Source organism: Micromesistius poutassou (genome assembly GCF_964030765.1).
Source record: "Micromesistius poutassou genome assembly, chromosome: 2".
NCBI classification, from domain to species: Eukaryota; Metazoa; Chordata; class Actinopteri; order Gadiformes; family Gadidae; genus Micromesistius; species Micromesistius poutassou.
Window position 1 is genome coordinate 7,614,197 of NC_140272.1, and position 16,381 is coordinate 7,630,577.

General features: G+C 52.9%; 1 protein-coding gene across 1 annotated transcript in view; it reads right to left on the bottom strand.

The window, feature by feature from the left end:
- The window catches only part of anks1ab (ankyrin repeat and sterile alpha motif domain containing 1Ab), a gene marked incomplete at its 5' end in the record, with an annotated part of 26,336 nt that continues 9,955 nt past the window's right edge, over window positions 1-16,381 (bottom strand). The window contains 8 exons of the mRNA XM_084464732.1: window positions 1-149; window positions 4,027-4,203; window positions 5,961-6,098; window positions 6,462-6,545; window positions 6,918-6,989; window positions 8,155-8,292; window positions 11,810-11,980; window positions 13,674-13,781. Coding sequence (XP_084320858.1) covers window positions 27-149; window positions 4,027-4,203; window positions 5,961-6,098; window positions 6,462-6,545; window positions 6,918-6,989; window positions 8,155-8,292; window positions 11,810-11,980; window positions 13,674-13,781 — 1,011 coding nt within the window. The 3' untranslated portion in view covers window positions 1-26. The remainder of the gene's footprint in view (window positions 150-4,026; window positions 4,204-5,960; window positions 6,099-6,461; window positions 6,546-6,917; window positions 6,990-8,154; window positions 8,293-11,809; window positions 11,981-13,673; window positions 13,782-16,381) is intronic.

The window sequence follows — 16,381 nt, forward strand, 5'->3', positions numbered from 1 at the left end:
TCCAGGGTCACGGCGGCGGTGGCGTCTCAGAATATGGTGGTCTCGTACTTGGTGCTGGCGGGCCGCTGCCTGCCGGCGTCCCGCGGGTGGAAGAGCCAGGAGGTGCTCCCGAACGACTGCATGTCGGGGTCCGCCTCCAGGGGCTCAATCTGGGGGGGGGGGGGGGGGGGGGGAGAGGAGGAGGGCGTGAGACCGGCGGCCATCGGACCAGAGGAGCCTCGGTGAGGAGGGGGAGACACGGGGTCCGCTGGGGGGGCTGACATCTTTAATTTTTTTCGGGGGGGGTTGCAGTGCAGGGGGGGGGGGGAGGGGGGGGTGGTCCGGACGAATGGAGGGCGGCTGACAGCAGACACACACTGAGCGTGCTCGGGGGGGCCGCGGCGGCGACACACGACACCACCACAGACCACAGACCACAGCCAAAGCCCGCCACCGCCCCCAGCAGGGGGCCGGTGAGGTGGACGGTTCAAATATGGCACGAAGCAACGGAAACGGACACAGGATGGGGGCGCACAGCACAGACAGATGATTGGTCCAGACGGGGGGGGGGGGGGAGTCTCGGCTCAACAGGCAGACATCGGACTGACAGCGCTGGAGACGTTTTTACGAGGCGACATGAGGTTTGTGTGGAGAGATGCTGACTAGCGTGAGGTAAGGTGTAAATGCGCTGTTCAGACGTTGATTAAAGGGGCCCTATCTCCCCAGCAGGGGTCCTGTCGAGGAGCCTTGAGCAGCCCTTTCAAACTCCCACTTGTGACATCACAACCAGGAGAGTCAACTCGTGACATCACGACCGGGAGAGTCCACTCGTGACATCACGACCGGGAGAGTCCACTCCGCTGTGTGACAGATGAACTCCAGTCTGGCAGTTGATCCAGTCCACCAATCGACTCCTTCCAACAGAGTTGGACCCTCCCACAGTGGTGATGTCACTTTTGAAACGGCTCATCATGGTTCATCAACACGACGGAATAGCGCCCCTTTACAAATCGACCCTTCACTCTGTGTTGGGAACTAGCTTCCACTTAAAAACCTGAAAACGTGTACAGTATGTTCCACCAAGCCTCCACCACATCAGCGGCCGATAGACACTCACAGAGACAGGAAGTAGCACAGGAAGTAGCACAGAAACCAAAACAGGAGCACGAGGTTAAAGGACGAGGTTAAAGGACGGGGGTCCGAACTCGTCTTTGTTGTCTGGGAGCTGGAGGGTGACGGTGAGCAGACAGGAGGAGGAGGAGGAGGAGGAGGAGGAGGAGGAAGAGGAGGAGCAGGAGGAGGAGGAGGAGGAGGAGGAGGAGGAGGAGGAGGAGGAGCAGGATGATGGGGTGCCGTGCTGCGATATCGAAAGATGAGGTAGGCCAGGGAGGGAGGGAGGGCTGGAGGGAGGGGGATATTAAACAGGAGGAGATCAATGCCACTGCGGCAGGGCTGAAGGGGGGAGGACGGGGGAGAGGGTGGGGGGGGGGATTGTTGCGGCGGCACACAGACGGGGGCGATGGAGGGGGGAGGAGGAGGAAGAGAGAGAGCAGGACCTGTACTCCGGGGCTAACTGGGTGCAGTGGGAGGAGGGACGCGCGGTGGCTAGTACACGTGTGACAGTAACAGCAGCGGCACTCGACCACAGGTGCACCCTGGGAGGCCAGTGGGCCGGAGGAGACACAACAGAGACATGTTAAAATAGAGAGGGGGAGGGAGAGGGAGGGAGCGAGGGGAGGAGAGAGAGAGAGAGGGAGGGGGAAAGAGGGAGTGGGAGGGAGAGAGAGAGAGAGATGGGGGGAGGAAGGAAGAGAGAGAGAGAGAGGGGGGGGAGGGAGAGAGGGAGAGACGAGGGATGGAGAGGGGGGGAGAGAGAGAGATAGAGTGAGAGAGAGGGGAGGGAGAGAGGGGTGGGAGGAAGGGAGAGAGAGGGGGGAGAACAGAGATATGTTAAAACAGAGGGAGGGGGATAGAGAGAGAGGGAGGGAGAGAGGGAGGGAGCAACAACAGAGACATGTTAAAATAGAGAGGGAGGGGGAGAGGGAGAGACAGAAGGAGAGGGAGGGAGAGAGGACAGAGTGACCAACAACATAGACATGTTAAAACAGAGAGAGAGAAAGAGAGGCAGTTTGACAGAGAGCGCATTAGAGACAGAGACAGAGAGCGAAAGGAGGCAGGGGGGACAGAGCAGACGGACACACAGTTTAAATGCATCCAACGCAGAAACCGTCATGCCGGGATGTGCACAGCCTGGTCGTTCAACACCCGTTCGTCTGAACATGATCTAACAATCCACCGCACGCTATGCCTGCTCCATCTCTAGGAATCATGTCCTCCTGTCGTCAAACACACCCCAGGGAGCGGCCCCCCCTGTGGCCCCCACCGCCCACCCCCCAGCCTCCAGCGGGACCCCAGTGAGTGGGCCCCCCGTCGGCCCCCCAGCCTCCAGCGGGACCCCAGTGAGTGGGCCCCCCGTCAGCCCCCCAGTCTCCAGCGGGACCCCAGTAAGCGGGCCCCCCCGTCGGCCCCCCCCGTCGGCCCCCCCCGTCGGCCCCCCAGCCTCCAATGGGACCCCTTGTTTATTATGATCAGGGTGCAGCGGTGGCCGCGACTCTAAAGGTATATTACATTTATCACTCCTCCCGATAATAAAGCCCTGTGATTTGCTGCTCAGCGTGGAGCGAGCGAGGGAGCGAGCAAGGGGGCGAGCTCTGGGCGGGAGAGGGCAGCTCTGGGCGGTGACAGTGGAGGCAGGGGGGGGGGAGGGGGGGGGGGGGGGTTGGTTTATATATGGCCGCACACCGCCCATCCATCAGGTGGGGGGGGGCACCTAGAAAATAAATGACGCGGCAGTGGCGACGATGGGAACGGAGGGGGAGGAGTCTGGTGCCACAGCGCCGAGAGACCGAATACGGCAGTGTGCATCATGGTCACGCCTTCGTCATGCTCCGCTCGCTGGGGGGGCCGCAGTCACACGCCGCTGCATGATATCCTGTAAGGTTAGCTGGATGACATTTGCAGCGGAGCACTGAGTCATCACACCCCCCCCCCTCTGTCCCCCCTCCGTCCCCACGCCTCAGACCTCAGACCTCCCACGAGGCCGGTCAGAAGGTCAGCAGGTCGTGGTCCGGCCGGCCCGGTGGTCCGGATACGAAGTGGTCCGCACGCTCTGGGGTCCTGACCCCCCAGGCAGGGGTCTAGTGGTGGGGGGTCGTCTACCAGGGGGAGTCGTACTTCATTATAGTACTTAGTTGTGTAGCGTCCTATCCTAGCTATCTTTGTTGTATACGGGGAATGGGTTAACCTAGTGATTGTGATGCTTGGCACTTGGTTCCATGAACATCCTTACTGTACCGACAGCAATATATGGTTGTTTCTCTTTCTTCTGACAAATGTACTTATTGTAAGTGTCTTTGGATAAAAGCGTCTGCTAAACGCCCTGAATGTAAATGTAGTGGTGGACGGGGTGCTGGACCCCCAGCGGAGAGGCACTGGGTTCGAGACCCTCACACCCCTCCGGTCTACCTGTGGGCGGGCCCCGTTACCATGACTCCAACCTGCTTGTTAATAACCGGTTTGCTGACTGAATGTTTCACTGGGCGTTGCTTTGGATAATTTGTGTGTGTGGATAATAATAATAATCTGCAACATCTGTTGTATTCATCATCAGAGGCTGTTATCCAGGGTGACTGTCAGAGGGTGTTTCAGATGCATCATACATCATAATGAGCAGGGAGAGGCGGACAGGCATGTGGCTCAGAAACACCTACAGCTGGACTGCCGAGACTGGGATTTGAACCCAGAACCTTTCCGATGGCGGTCAAACCTTAACAGCTAGACTAGGACTGTTCACATCTCTCTGCAGGCATCCTTTCACCAAACACATTCGTAACACACGTTTTAATCACTTTGATCCAAGCGGCTTTGGACTTTTTGTTTGTTTCAATGATAATAATAAATAAATACTAATACTAAATACTAAAACTAGTAAACTAAAGTGGACCCAGTGGACCCAGCAGGGAGTCTGGTCCCAAGTCTGGTACTCACTGTGGACCGCCGCATGCTGTTCCAGGACTGGGACACGGGTCTGCTGGCTTTGGTCTCGATCACCTCCGAGTTCAGGGACAAAGGCGGGACGTACTGTCTGGCCCTGGACTGCACGGCCAGCTGATAGGCCACCTCGAACGCCTGTCCCAGCGTCAGGATGATCTCATAGGTCTGCGTCTGGAAGCACACGGTCAGGGCATGGTGTGATTGGTCGATGTGGGCTTTAGGTCAACATATTGGTGATGGAATAAAGGGGGATGAGAGGGTTAAGGTGATGGTGGAGGCGGGTCTTAAAAAGATAACAGGTTTGATTGGCGGGGATTGTGTTAGGACCATGTTTGGACAAAGTGTGGTTGTGTGTTCCTGGGCACGGAATATATTGCAGAGTGACTTGAAACTCAATTAGTTAATCTCATTACGTGCTTTTAAATACAAAATGAAAGGTATCTGAGATATCTTTAATTTAGCTGGTTACGAAACTGACTGAAACGTCTCTTTGGAAATGTGAGTTCCCTCTGCCTGTCTTTTTGGATATTTTCCGTTTGGCCTCCTTTGTGTTTTCTGTGTGTTTGCGTTTTCTGTGTGTTTGCGTTTTCTGTGTGTTTGCGTTTTCTGTGTGTTTGTGTTTGGTATTGATGCTGCACCTGGTCTCCCTGAAATAACAGACTCTAAATCTCAATGGGACTCTGCTTAAATAAAGGTTAAGTATTTCACTTTATTTATTTCCCTACACACACGCACACACACACACACACACACACACACACACACACACACACACACACACACACACACACACACACACACACACACACACACACACACACACACACACATACACAAGCGCATGCATTTCTTTTTACATTACATTCATTCAGCCAAAGAGTCCAAAGTGCATTCGACTATGAAAATATATCCTAAAAAGTGCAAGAATCATTTGAGTGCATAAAATGATTCAATAAGGCAAACTGCTTTAAAACACACTCACGCACGCACGCACGCACGCACACACGCACGCACGCACACACACTCACTCACTCACTCACTCACTCACACATTCACATTCACACATTTTATTTGGGGGTCTCTGGAGTGTGATATTCCACCTCACCCTCACAAAACGAGCAGTGCTAGCTCGGGGCTAAACAGCTATATATCCTGCTGCCTCTGCTCCGGGCTGAGCCCGCGCTAACAGACAGTAACTCGTAAAATTGCACCTTAAAATCTAGCTGCGTCAGACACGGCAGACTGGTGACTCTGAGGGATCACCTCGCGTCGGGGCGGGGGGGCCGCCGAGCTGTTCGGGGTATAATAATACGAATGAAACAGGAGCGACGCGCTGAAGCAAACAGATCATTCCATCACCTCCAGCTGGGGGTCTGCGTGCGAGCAGACCGCACTAAGTGGCAGGGACCCCCTCCCACCCCCCCCGCTTGGCAGAGAGAGAGGGGGGGGGGCCTCACTGCAGGGGGCCGGCTGTTGTCTTCGACGACAACCGATGTGTTATGAATTCACCCTCTCACGAGGAACAGGTGGACAGGACTGACGCGGTTTCACACGGAGCTGCACTTTCACTAGCAACACGCGTCTGGTTTAAGATGAGGCCCCTGTGTCATAATCCTGTTATAAATCGTGTGTGCTGTGCACATACTGTAACGTTATTGGATCATTTGCAAAGTGATACCTGGACAGTATGAGCTGGCATCAAAACAGGTGGGATTGTTTCATACGTTCAATGTTGATGCCATTTGATCAGGAATGCTGTCCCTCGAGACAACTGGTCAACATAAAAAAAAATAAACAACTGGCCAATAGGCTTGCTTGAATTAAGAAAACTGCCCAATAATATCACATCAATTAAGAAACTTGACCAATAGGCTTGCTGCGTGGAGACGCCTGGCCAATAGGAGCGGAGAGGGGCGGGCTGTACTCACCACCTCCACTGTGCTGAAGACGTGGCAGAAGTGATGGCCGCTCTTCAGGTCCTTGGTGATGTAGGCGAAGCTGCGCAGGTCGTCGGGGTCCTGAGCCGCGCACGAGATGTTCCTGATCTCATGCTCCGCCACGATGGTCTTCAGGAGGGGAAGGAGCCAGGGGGGCGGCGGAACAATCAGAGGAGAGTTACACACGGTGAACAGTATTGATAGTATTGATAGTATTGATAGTGGGGGGGGTTTGATTTGAGGAGTCGAATCGATAGACAGAGGAAGGATTACACACGTACAGACATGGATACACACACACACAGATCACCCTCACACACGCACACACACCTATATACAGACACTCACAGATTCACACGCATGTAGATACACACACACACAGACACACACACACACACACACACAGACACACACACACACACACACACACACACACACACACACACAGACATGGATACACAGACACACTGACACACACACGTGTCTCGTTACCTTGCTGGCCGCGTCTATGAACTTGACCCCTCTGTAGGTGATGGATAGTATAACAACCGGACCTTTCTTGGAGTCCTTCGATTTCTGGTGAAATGAAATGAAACATTAATGCAGCGGGGGGAGGTTAGAGATCCAGCTGCCGTCTCGTCTCAATGACACCACGACCTTCTGGTGGTGTTCATCACCGCTCAAACAAAGGGCTGCATTCCAAAACCTTTTCCTATGAGCCGTGTTAGCTAGAGCTCCAGCAGGAGGAGTGTGGAGACAACCAAGCTACTTGGAGGTCTGAACACGACCTGTATCGAGTCAAATCGATACAGGACGACTGTTGGAATGCAGTGTAGAAGCAATAGATAGGAGGACTTAGAGAAAGGTTTTGGAATGGAGCTGGTCAGCCATGAAGGTCAACATGTCACGTTAGCGGTTAGCGGTTAGCGGTTAGCTGTTAGCACTCACCCTGATCTTAGCGCAGGCGTCCTGGGTGGACTCGATCCCTCGTAGATCCCTGATGATCATGGAGCCGAGGTACTGGACAGAACAATGAGACACAACACGTGAAACACATCGAAACGACAAAGTTTTGGCTTTATCTTTGTCTTCGGCAAACCGATGTTTGACCAGGCATCAACCATCCCGCATCAACTCTCTCAACCACAACGTTGGTGTTTGATTTATGGGAAGCTTCCAGTGTGTTACACATACTATCGTCTTAATGCATTATTCTACATAAGGAACATTGAATCCCAGTATGACTCTGTTGCTTTAATCTCAATACGTACTCATTATCTTATCTCAGACCATCTCATCCCAGAGCAGATATCACTGCTGCATAGTCACAGAGCTATGTATAGCCTGACACTGAACCATGAGTCAGGCTCATCACAGTACAGCCATCATCAGCCTGGCTCTGCCCATTTCCAGCACCCTATTTGTATGTATATGTACAGTATGTATGTCAATTATAGCAGCCATTGCACTCCTGATCATCCCTGGAAGGAGGGGTCCCCCACTCTGCGTTCCTTCTCAGGATTTCTTCCTTCCTCAGGATTTTTTTCTTGCCCTCTGGGGGCCTAGGGTCAGGGGGCTGTTATAAACACACGGCCTGCTAAGCCCTTTGAGACTCTACCTGTGATTAAGGCCTACACAAATAAAATTGCCTACACAAATAAAATTAAATGCGCCTTCCAAGATCTCCCCACTTGTGACATCACAAGTGGGGGCGGGGCCCCCAGAGCGATGATGGATGGGTCCTGCTCCAGTCTCACAGCTGGTGCACGCCGCCCCATCCATCATCCAACCGCGTCGTTCGGGGTGGACACGACCACTTCTGACATCACAAGTGGCAGATACATGATGGATATGACAGGCAGCGCATGATGGATGGGGTCGACTCCCGCCTCACCGGCTGGCGGTCCACCAGGGAGGGAGCGTCAAGGGGTGGGGGTCATCCATCTGGGAGGGGGGGGGGGGGCACGCCTATTTGTGACATCACAAATGGGAGGAGGGACACACCCATTTGTGATGTCACAAGTGGACCGATGTTGCAACGTCTCTACCCTGATAACCGGTGGTGAATGCCAATTTGTGACATCACAAATGGACGGAGGGACATGCCCATTTGTGATGTCACAAGTGGACCCGTTTCGAAACAGGCTCGTACCCTGATAACCGGTGGTGTAACAGAGCTACTCACGGTGGCCTCGTAGCCGCAGGAGTCCAGGATGAGTTTGTCGGGGTGGTGGTGCCAGGCGGAGACCGTCGCGTAGGTAGCGGAGTTACTGGGCGGGCGCAGGTTCACCCGCGGCTCTTTGTGCCGGTCGCTCTGCCGGTCCTGGGGAGCGCGAGCACAGGAAGTGGAGGAGTCAACACAGGAAGTAGAAGAGCCATGACAGGAAGTGGAGGAGTCATGACAGGAAGTAGTGCAGTCATCACACAGGGGTCTTTGACTCTCTTTACTATAAGTGTCTTAGGGATCTATGACTCTCTCTAGTATGATAGTCTTCACATGGCGGTCCTTGACGCTAGTATTAGAGTCTTCACATGGGGGTCCTTGACTCTAGCTAATGTGCTAACCATGAGGGCGCTCTACCTTTCCTCACGCTAGTTTCAAGTCCCTTTTCTCTCTACTCTGTCACATCCATAAAAGCACAGAACAGCACTGATACAACATGGAGAAGACAACACAGGACACTTGATATGAAGGGATGGGATGCAGAAAAAGGCAAGGCCGGTTTATGTAAATGTGTCCCAGCTGAACCAACTGGTCTGAACCCAGTCTGATACTGGACTGAACCCACTCTGACATCTCCCTCCAGTAATAGGCCTAACCCCGACCTGCTGGTTAATGAATCAGAAGCAATGTCTGCAGATTCATGGTCATTTGTGCATCTAAACAACACTATTTCTATATTTATACATACTATTAATAAATGATGTATCCACGGGGGTTTTATGTGCTTGTCTATATGTATCTGGGTCCATATGCACACCCCCGCTTGAAAATGAAATGGTTCCTCCCAAGTGGGTGGTTCTTCCTCCACAGTGGAGGGATATTAAGGGTGTGATTAGGTTCCGTGTGTCCGGTCAAGGCCTGCGGGCGAACACCACCTGTCTCCTAATCCCCGTCCGGTAACTCTCGCTAAGTACACACCGTAAAGTTTAACACTCGTTCTCACAGCGCCGCCGCTAGCTGTATTAAACGCTCTATCTGTTTATCGACAGATGGTGGTCCATCCTGGGTCATGTACCCCATGATCACCCCTCTACTGCGCTGATGTAGAGTCATCTTTTTATTTAGTTATTAAACAGGGAGTACAGGTGCACCTGTGTTTCTCAGGACTTTAGAGCACTAAAGAACCTTTTTAGCGGGTTGTGGTGACTGGACGCCTGGCATATCGCAGTGACTACAACTGAAGGCCTGCACTCTCCTTACGGTTCACCGGCCAGCACCCCATCACCAATTTTTAATGTTTTGCCTGTATGTCTCTCTGTCAATTATGGCACCAATTGCAGTCCTGATCATCCCTGGAAGGAGGGATGCCCCACTCTGCGTTCCTTCTCCAGATTGGGTAGCCGTGGCCTACTGGTTAGGGCTTCGGCCTTGAAACCGAAGGGTTGCTGGTTCGATCCCTGACCCAGTAGGAAAAATGTGGGCGGGGGACGTGGTTGAGCACTGCTCGACCATGCCCACGTCCATGGCTGAAGGGCCCTTGAGCAAGGCGCCTAACCCCTCTCTGCTCCCCGAGCACCACTGTAGCGGCTCACTGCTCTGGGTTAGTATGTGCTTCACCTCACTGTGTGTTCTCTATGTGTTTCACTAATTCACGGATGGGATAAATGCAGAGACCAAATTCCTTCTATGTGTGAGCATACTTGGCCAAACAGCTGATTTACATTTACATCTCTTCCTTGCTAATTAAGGGAGTTTTCTCCTGCCCTCTGCCCACAGACCATTAAGCCCTTGTAGACTGTACCTGTGATTAAGGGCTATACAATTGAATTGAACGAAAAAGCAAACAGTTGACTTGTGTGTGACATTTTGACATTTTCTGACCCCTGTTTTGGATTATTGGATTAAAACCTTCTTTGTGTAAGCAACACAATCAGCCCAGTAATGGGTTCATTTATTTTTCGTCCTATTTCCGACAGTGGGGATTGTGAGGCCAAACTAAAACTGGACCATCAGCACATTTTGTGCTTTGCCAACTTTGTTTTTTGGACCAGGTTGCGATGATTAATGGTTGCTTTTAGTTTTTTACACTCACAAGATGTTATATCAGGCATATATTTTTCCTTGACCACAATATTTATTAGACAACATTAAGGTCTGGGTGGCGAGAGAGGTTTTTAGGGTGAAAACATGAGGTATTGAGAGAATGGGATAGCGAGAGATAGAGAGAGGGGAGACAGGAGAGACAGAGAGGAGATAGGACAGATATGGGGAGAGAGAGAGGAGAGGGAGAGAGAGAGAGAGAAATAGAGAGAGAGCGCGCGAGAGAGAGAGAGCGCGAGAGAGAGAGAGAGAGAGAGAGAGAGAGAGAGAGAGAGAGGAGAGAGGAGAGAAGAGAGGAGAGTGATGAGAGGGAAAAGGCAGGGGAGAAAGAGGAGAGAGAGAGAGCAGATAAAAGACAGAGGGAGATGAGAGAGAGAGCAGGAGGGAGTGAGGGGGAGAGATGGAGAGGGAAGAGGGAGGAGGGAGCCAGGTAGAGCCAGCAGCATACTTCAAAAGAAGTCAAAAACGTTTTTTGAGGACAGACCCATTTTCCTCTCTGCGCGTTTTCGGTTTGATCACTGAACGTTCCGTTAGTTAAGACCGGTGGGTCGCCATGGAGACGGGAAATCAGGATTCTGATTGCGGAAAGAATCCCAGAAATAAACCGCTCCTGCCTTCCAATTCCTGACTAATCAGACCCGATGTTTGCACGGTCGTCGTCCGCAGAGACCTCTCAAGACCTCTCAAATCCAGAGTCCTGTCCTGGAAGGGCCCAGAAAGTTCTCTCTGAGTTTGGTCTTTTACGCCACAAACACCGCAGGCGTTCAGTTCTGAGACCTCACCCGGTCTCTGTTGCACCAGGAGAAGGGGTCTGAGGGGGGTCCAGGGTAGGACTAAGGGGGGGTCCTACCCTGAGGAGGGTCCAGGGTAGGACCAGGGGGGGTCTTACCCTGAGGAGGGTCCAGGGTAGGACTAAGGGGGGGGTCCTACCCTGAGGAGGGTCCAGGGTAGGACCAGGGGGGGTCTTACCCTGAGGAGGGTCCAGGGTAGGACCAGGGGGGGTCTTACCCTGAGGGGGGTCCAGGGTAGGACTAAGGGGGGGTCCTACCCTGAGGGGGGTCCAGGGTAGGACTAAGGGGGGGTCCTACCCTGAGGAGGGTCCAGGGTAGGACTAAGGGGGTCCTACTCACCACAGAGCAGGTCTCTCTCTGATGGGGGGGTCTCTCTCAGAGGGGGTCCTGGTAGGGTCTAGGGGGTCCTACTCACCATGGAGCAGGTCTCTCTAGAGAGGGGGTCTCTCTCAGAGGGGGTCCTGGTAGGGTCTAGGGGGTCCTACTCACCATGGAGCAGGTCTCTCTAGAGAGGGGGTCTCTCTCAGAGGGGGTCCTGGTAGGGTCTAGGGGGTCCTACTCACCACGGAGCAGGTCTCTCTAGAGAGGGGGTCTCTCTCAGAGGGGGTCCTGGTAGGGTCTAGGGGGTCCTACTCACCACGGAGCAGGTCTCTCTAGAGAGGGGGTCTCTCTCAGAGGGGGTCCTGGTAGGGTCTAGGGGGTCCTACTCACCACGGAGCAGGTCTCTCTAGAGAGGGGGTCTCTCTCAGAGGGGGTCCTGGTAGGGTCTAGGGGGTCCTACTCACCACGGAGCGGGGTCTCTCGCTGTAGGAGCGGAGCGAGGCGTTACAGTCGGGGTCGTCTCTGCGGCGGCGGCGGCCCGGCTCACTGAGGGGGAGGAGCATGTCCATGGAGCGGCTGGTGTAGGGGTCCATCTGGCTGAGGGGACTGGTGGACTGGGACAGCAGGTCATGGAACTGACACACACACACACACACACACACACACACACATGGGGACATGGAGACACACACATGGCGGATGGACACACACAACCACACACACACACACACACACACACACACACACACACACACACACACACACACACATAAAGAAAGACAGATAGACACACACAAAGACAAAGAAACACACAAACCGACACACCCACCCACACACACACACACACACACACACACACACACACACACACACACACACAACCCACATAGAGACCAAAAAATAGACACCCACAAAACCACACAAACACACACACACACACACACACACACACACACACACACACACACACATAGAGGTAGATAGATAGACACACAGAAACACAAGGGCACACACACAGAGACAAACATATAGACACACACATACACAAAAAAACACACACAACGACGTACACACACACACACACACACACACACACACACACACACACACACACACACACACACACACACACACACACACAGAAACACAGAGACAGACAGATAGACACACACAAACACACACAGTTACATCCAAGCATAATATTCAAGTCAAGAACAACAGAGATGAGCTAAGCCTGACTGGGAAGCGTTCCCCAAGCGTGTGACTGGACTTGGTGGACTGGGACACGACGACAACCACTCTCACACAAACACATCTACTCAGATGAAGGATATCTCAGATGTCTCTCAGGCTGTCTCTCTCTCTCTCCGCCTGTCCCTCTCTCAGCCTGTCTCTCTCTCAGCCTGTCTCTCTCTCCGCCTGTCTCTCTCTCTCCGCCTGTCTCTCTCTCCACCTGTCTCTCTCTCAGCCTGTCTCTCTCTCTGTCTCTCTCTCTCTCCGCCTGTCTCTCTCCGCCTGTCTCTCTCTGCCTGTCTCTCTCTCAGCCTGTCTCTCGCTCAGTCTCTCTCTCTCCGCCTGTCTCTCTCTCTCCGCCTGTCTCTCTCTGCCTGTCTCTCTCTCTGCCTGTCTTTCTCTCCGCCTGTCTCTCTGTCAGTCTATCTCTCTCTCTCTCTGCCTGTCTCTCTCTCAGCCTGTCTCTCTCTCAGTCTCTCTCTCTCCGCCTGTCTCTCTCTCTCTCCGCCTGTCTCTCTCTGCCTGTCTCTCTCTCTGCCTGTCTTTCTCTCCGCCTGTCTCTCTCTCAGTCTATCTCTCTCTCTCTCAGCATGTCTCTCTCAGCCTGTCTCTCTGCCTCTAGAACCGACCAATCGCTGCAGGAGGGCGTGGTGCTGGGGGGGAGGGGTGGTCTGTGAGGGTCCGGGGAACGGAGTGACGTGATCTTGTGTGTGATTAGGGCAGAGGAGAAAGGAGGGCGTGATTTATTCTGGTCTGATTCCCCGTCTCCATGGAGACCCACCGGTCTCAACTATGGTAACGCTCAGGAGACAAACAGTGTTTCGCGAAACGCAAAAACTACCCGTTCGGTGGCAACCAGAGATGGAGTCCCCGGGTTCTGAAGCTCCTAAGTCACCTCGCATCGAAGCATCTGCTGCTAAACGGCTTAAGATTGAATAATTGACGAGGAGAGGAGTGATACTCTGCGTCGTGGTCAGGACGCAGGGCCCCAGCAGGGGGGGTATTAACCATGGTCTGCTCAGGGGCCGCTGCCAGGTCCCGGGCCCCACAGGTCCGTAGCCCCACCTCAGGCCTCCTGCTGGCCCCTGTGCTCACCATGATCTGGGAGAGCCGGTGGGACTTGCTGGGGGCCTCCTCATAGGGCCGCTCTGCCAGGGAGGCGATGATGCGTTTCCTGTGGCCCAGGGCAGCGATCTTGATTACCTGGACACACACACACACACACACACACACACACACACACACACACACACACACACACACACACACACATACACACAGACACATACGCAAGCATACACACAAACAAGCACACAGGCAAGCATAAACACACACACACACACACACACACACACACACGCACGCACACACACACACACACACACACACACACACACACACACACACACACACACACACACACACACACACACACACACAAGCACACATGTATGCACAGACACACACACACATGCAAGTATGCACCCACACACACACACACACACACACACACACACACACACACACACACACACAGCGGCCACAGAGTTACAAGCCTAGATCTTCAGTAGCATCCATATCTCAAAATACTGTCATGTTTTCCATCCCTTGACGATGCTAATGCAAATATATTGTATATTCATAGTACACATGAACAAGTTGTGGTCTCCCCCCCGCCCCCAAACACACACACACACACACACACACACACACACACACACACACACGCAAACACACACACGCACACACACACACGCAAACACACACACACGCAAACACACACACACCTCTTTGCTGGCACGCATCCAGGGGCAGAAACAGAAATGGCAGTGGTCAATAATTCAGGCTCAATCTGTAGCTGGGAGTGGAGGGGGGGCGGTAGGGGCGGTAGGGGTGGGGGGGCCTGGTGATAATTCACTGTACACTCTCCTGGCTCCGAGGAAGCAGGATGACTCGCCAGATGTGAGGAGACAACACACAGAGTGGTATTTTTAGCTCTGTGTTCTCGTATCGCACGCACACTTCAATCACACAACAAAGAGTTATTATTACATGTCGCGCTGTCAGTGAATATGTTTTTTGTTGAATGTATTATCGTTGAGTTTGTGGCCTTGATTGCTGAACGTTCTTGTTGGGATGTTAATTAATTAGGTATTAACGAGTGTTAACTGAAGAACTGTGAGGCTTTCGGTGCGGGTCTGTAGAGTCCTTCCAGAAGGTACCTGTTGTTACCCGGGGCAACAACATCAGACCCAACGCCGTGGAGTCTATTTTCTATTTAACAATCGTAGCAGGTTGTTATTATGCTCGTTTCTTAACGCGGGGGAATAATCATGCATCTTTCATTTGTTTCATCTCTTTTAGTTCTTGGGCTATTTTCCTTTTGTCTTTTTAGTAAATTTTCTGATAATTGTTTCTCGAAGGATGTCAGAAGTTCTCGCCTCAATAAAACCTGTAAAGCTTTGGAGTTGGACCTTAGAAAACGGTTTCCTCTGTTCTTTCATCCCCCCACTCGCTAAACGATCACAATATCTCCGTCATCTTCAAAACTTGTGTTTTTAATTACTTCGGTGGAAGAGGAAACCGCATTGGCCGGGCTGACCTGTCACTCACACGTTCAAACGCTGTAATTATTCCGCAAACTGTGGAGCAGGCACGTGAGTCGGCAGCGGTCCAAAGAAACGTGGAAACGCTTCTCCGGGCGCTTTTTAATCTTCATGCATTGAAAAGACCGCGCTTAGCTTGAGGTGTACAAAAAGATTTAATTAGGAAATAAAAAGCGCGCCTGTGGGGATTAATAGCGAACGGGAGCGGGCCCACCGCCGTGTCCGGAGGAAGCTCGCTCCCGACGCTCGCTCTGCTATCGGGAGATAATGAGAGTGAGCTCGCCGCTGCCAGAGCACTTCTGAGCAGATCCGTCAGTAGGCTACGCACGCCTTTGAGTAATGTGGCCGGCCCTTGCAGATATCGAGTGCGTGCGCCTCACCCCCACGCACACACACACACACACACACACACACACACACACACACACACACACGCACGCACGCACACACACACACACACACACACACACACACACACAGTGAGGTGCAATGCTGAACTTCCTCACGCCGCAAATCCCGCTAACACACGCATGCGCCAACAGCTGTTTGCCTCCCAGACGTCTCACGCCCAACGGTTGTATCCGCCTCATACTGTGTGTCCGATAACGCAGCGACTCCATCAGCGCAAGTTCGCAACAGGGAACCTGGGGCCTGCGTTACGAGGGTCTGGGTCAGACCCTCTGCCTTTTTAGCGCTTATTTGCGTTACTTTTGGTGCCGCAGCGGTCAAAGGGGTTGCTTGGTTACCGCTGTGACACAATGGCGGTCGCCCCTCCCCCCGTCTCCCCTATGATATGATGTCACTTGCGATAGCGCGCTTCGACTCTGAACTCAAAGTTACATCGACCGTAAAAAACGTCCAATCACAATAGAGTGCTCAGATGTTGATAAAGTTGACCTAATAACGAACGACTCGTGAAACTGAGGAAAACATGTTCGATGTTTGCAGACATGGGGATATTACAACGTCTCGCAACCTGCAGCTAACGTCTAGAAGCAAACATCTAGAACCCAACATCTAGCACCCAACATCTAGCAGCTAACATCTAGCACCCAACATCTAGCAGCCAACATCTAGCAGCCAACATCTAGCAGCTAACATCTAGCAGCTAACATCTAGCACCCAACATCTAGCAGCCAACATCTAGCAGCTAACATTTAGCACCCAACATCTAACAGCTAACATCTAGCACCCAAC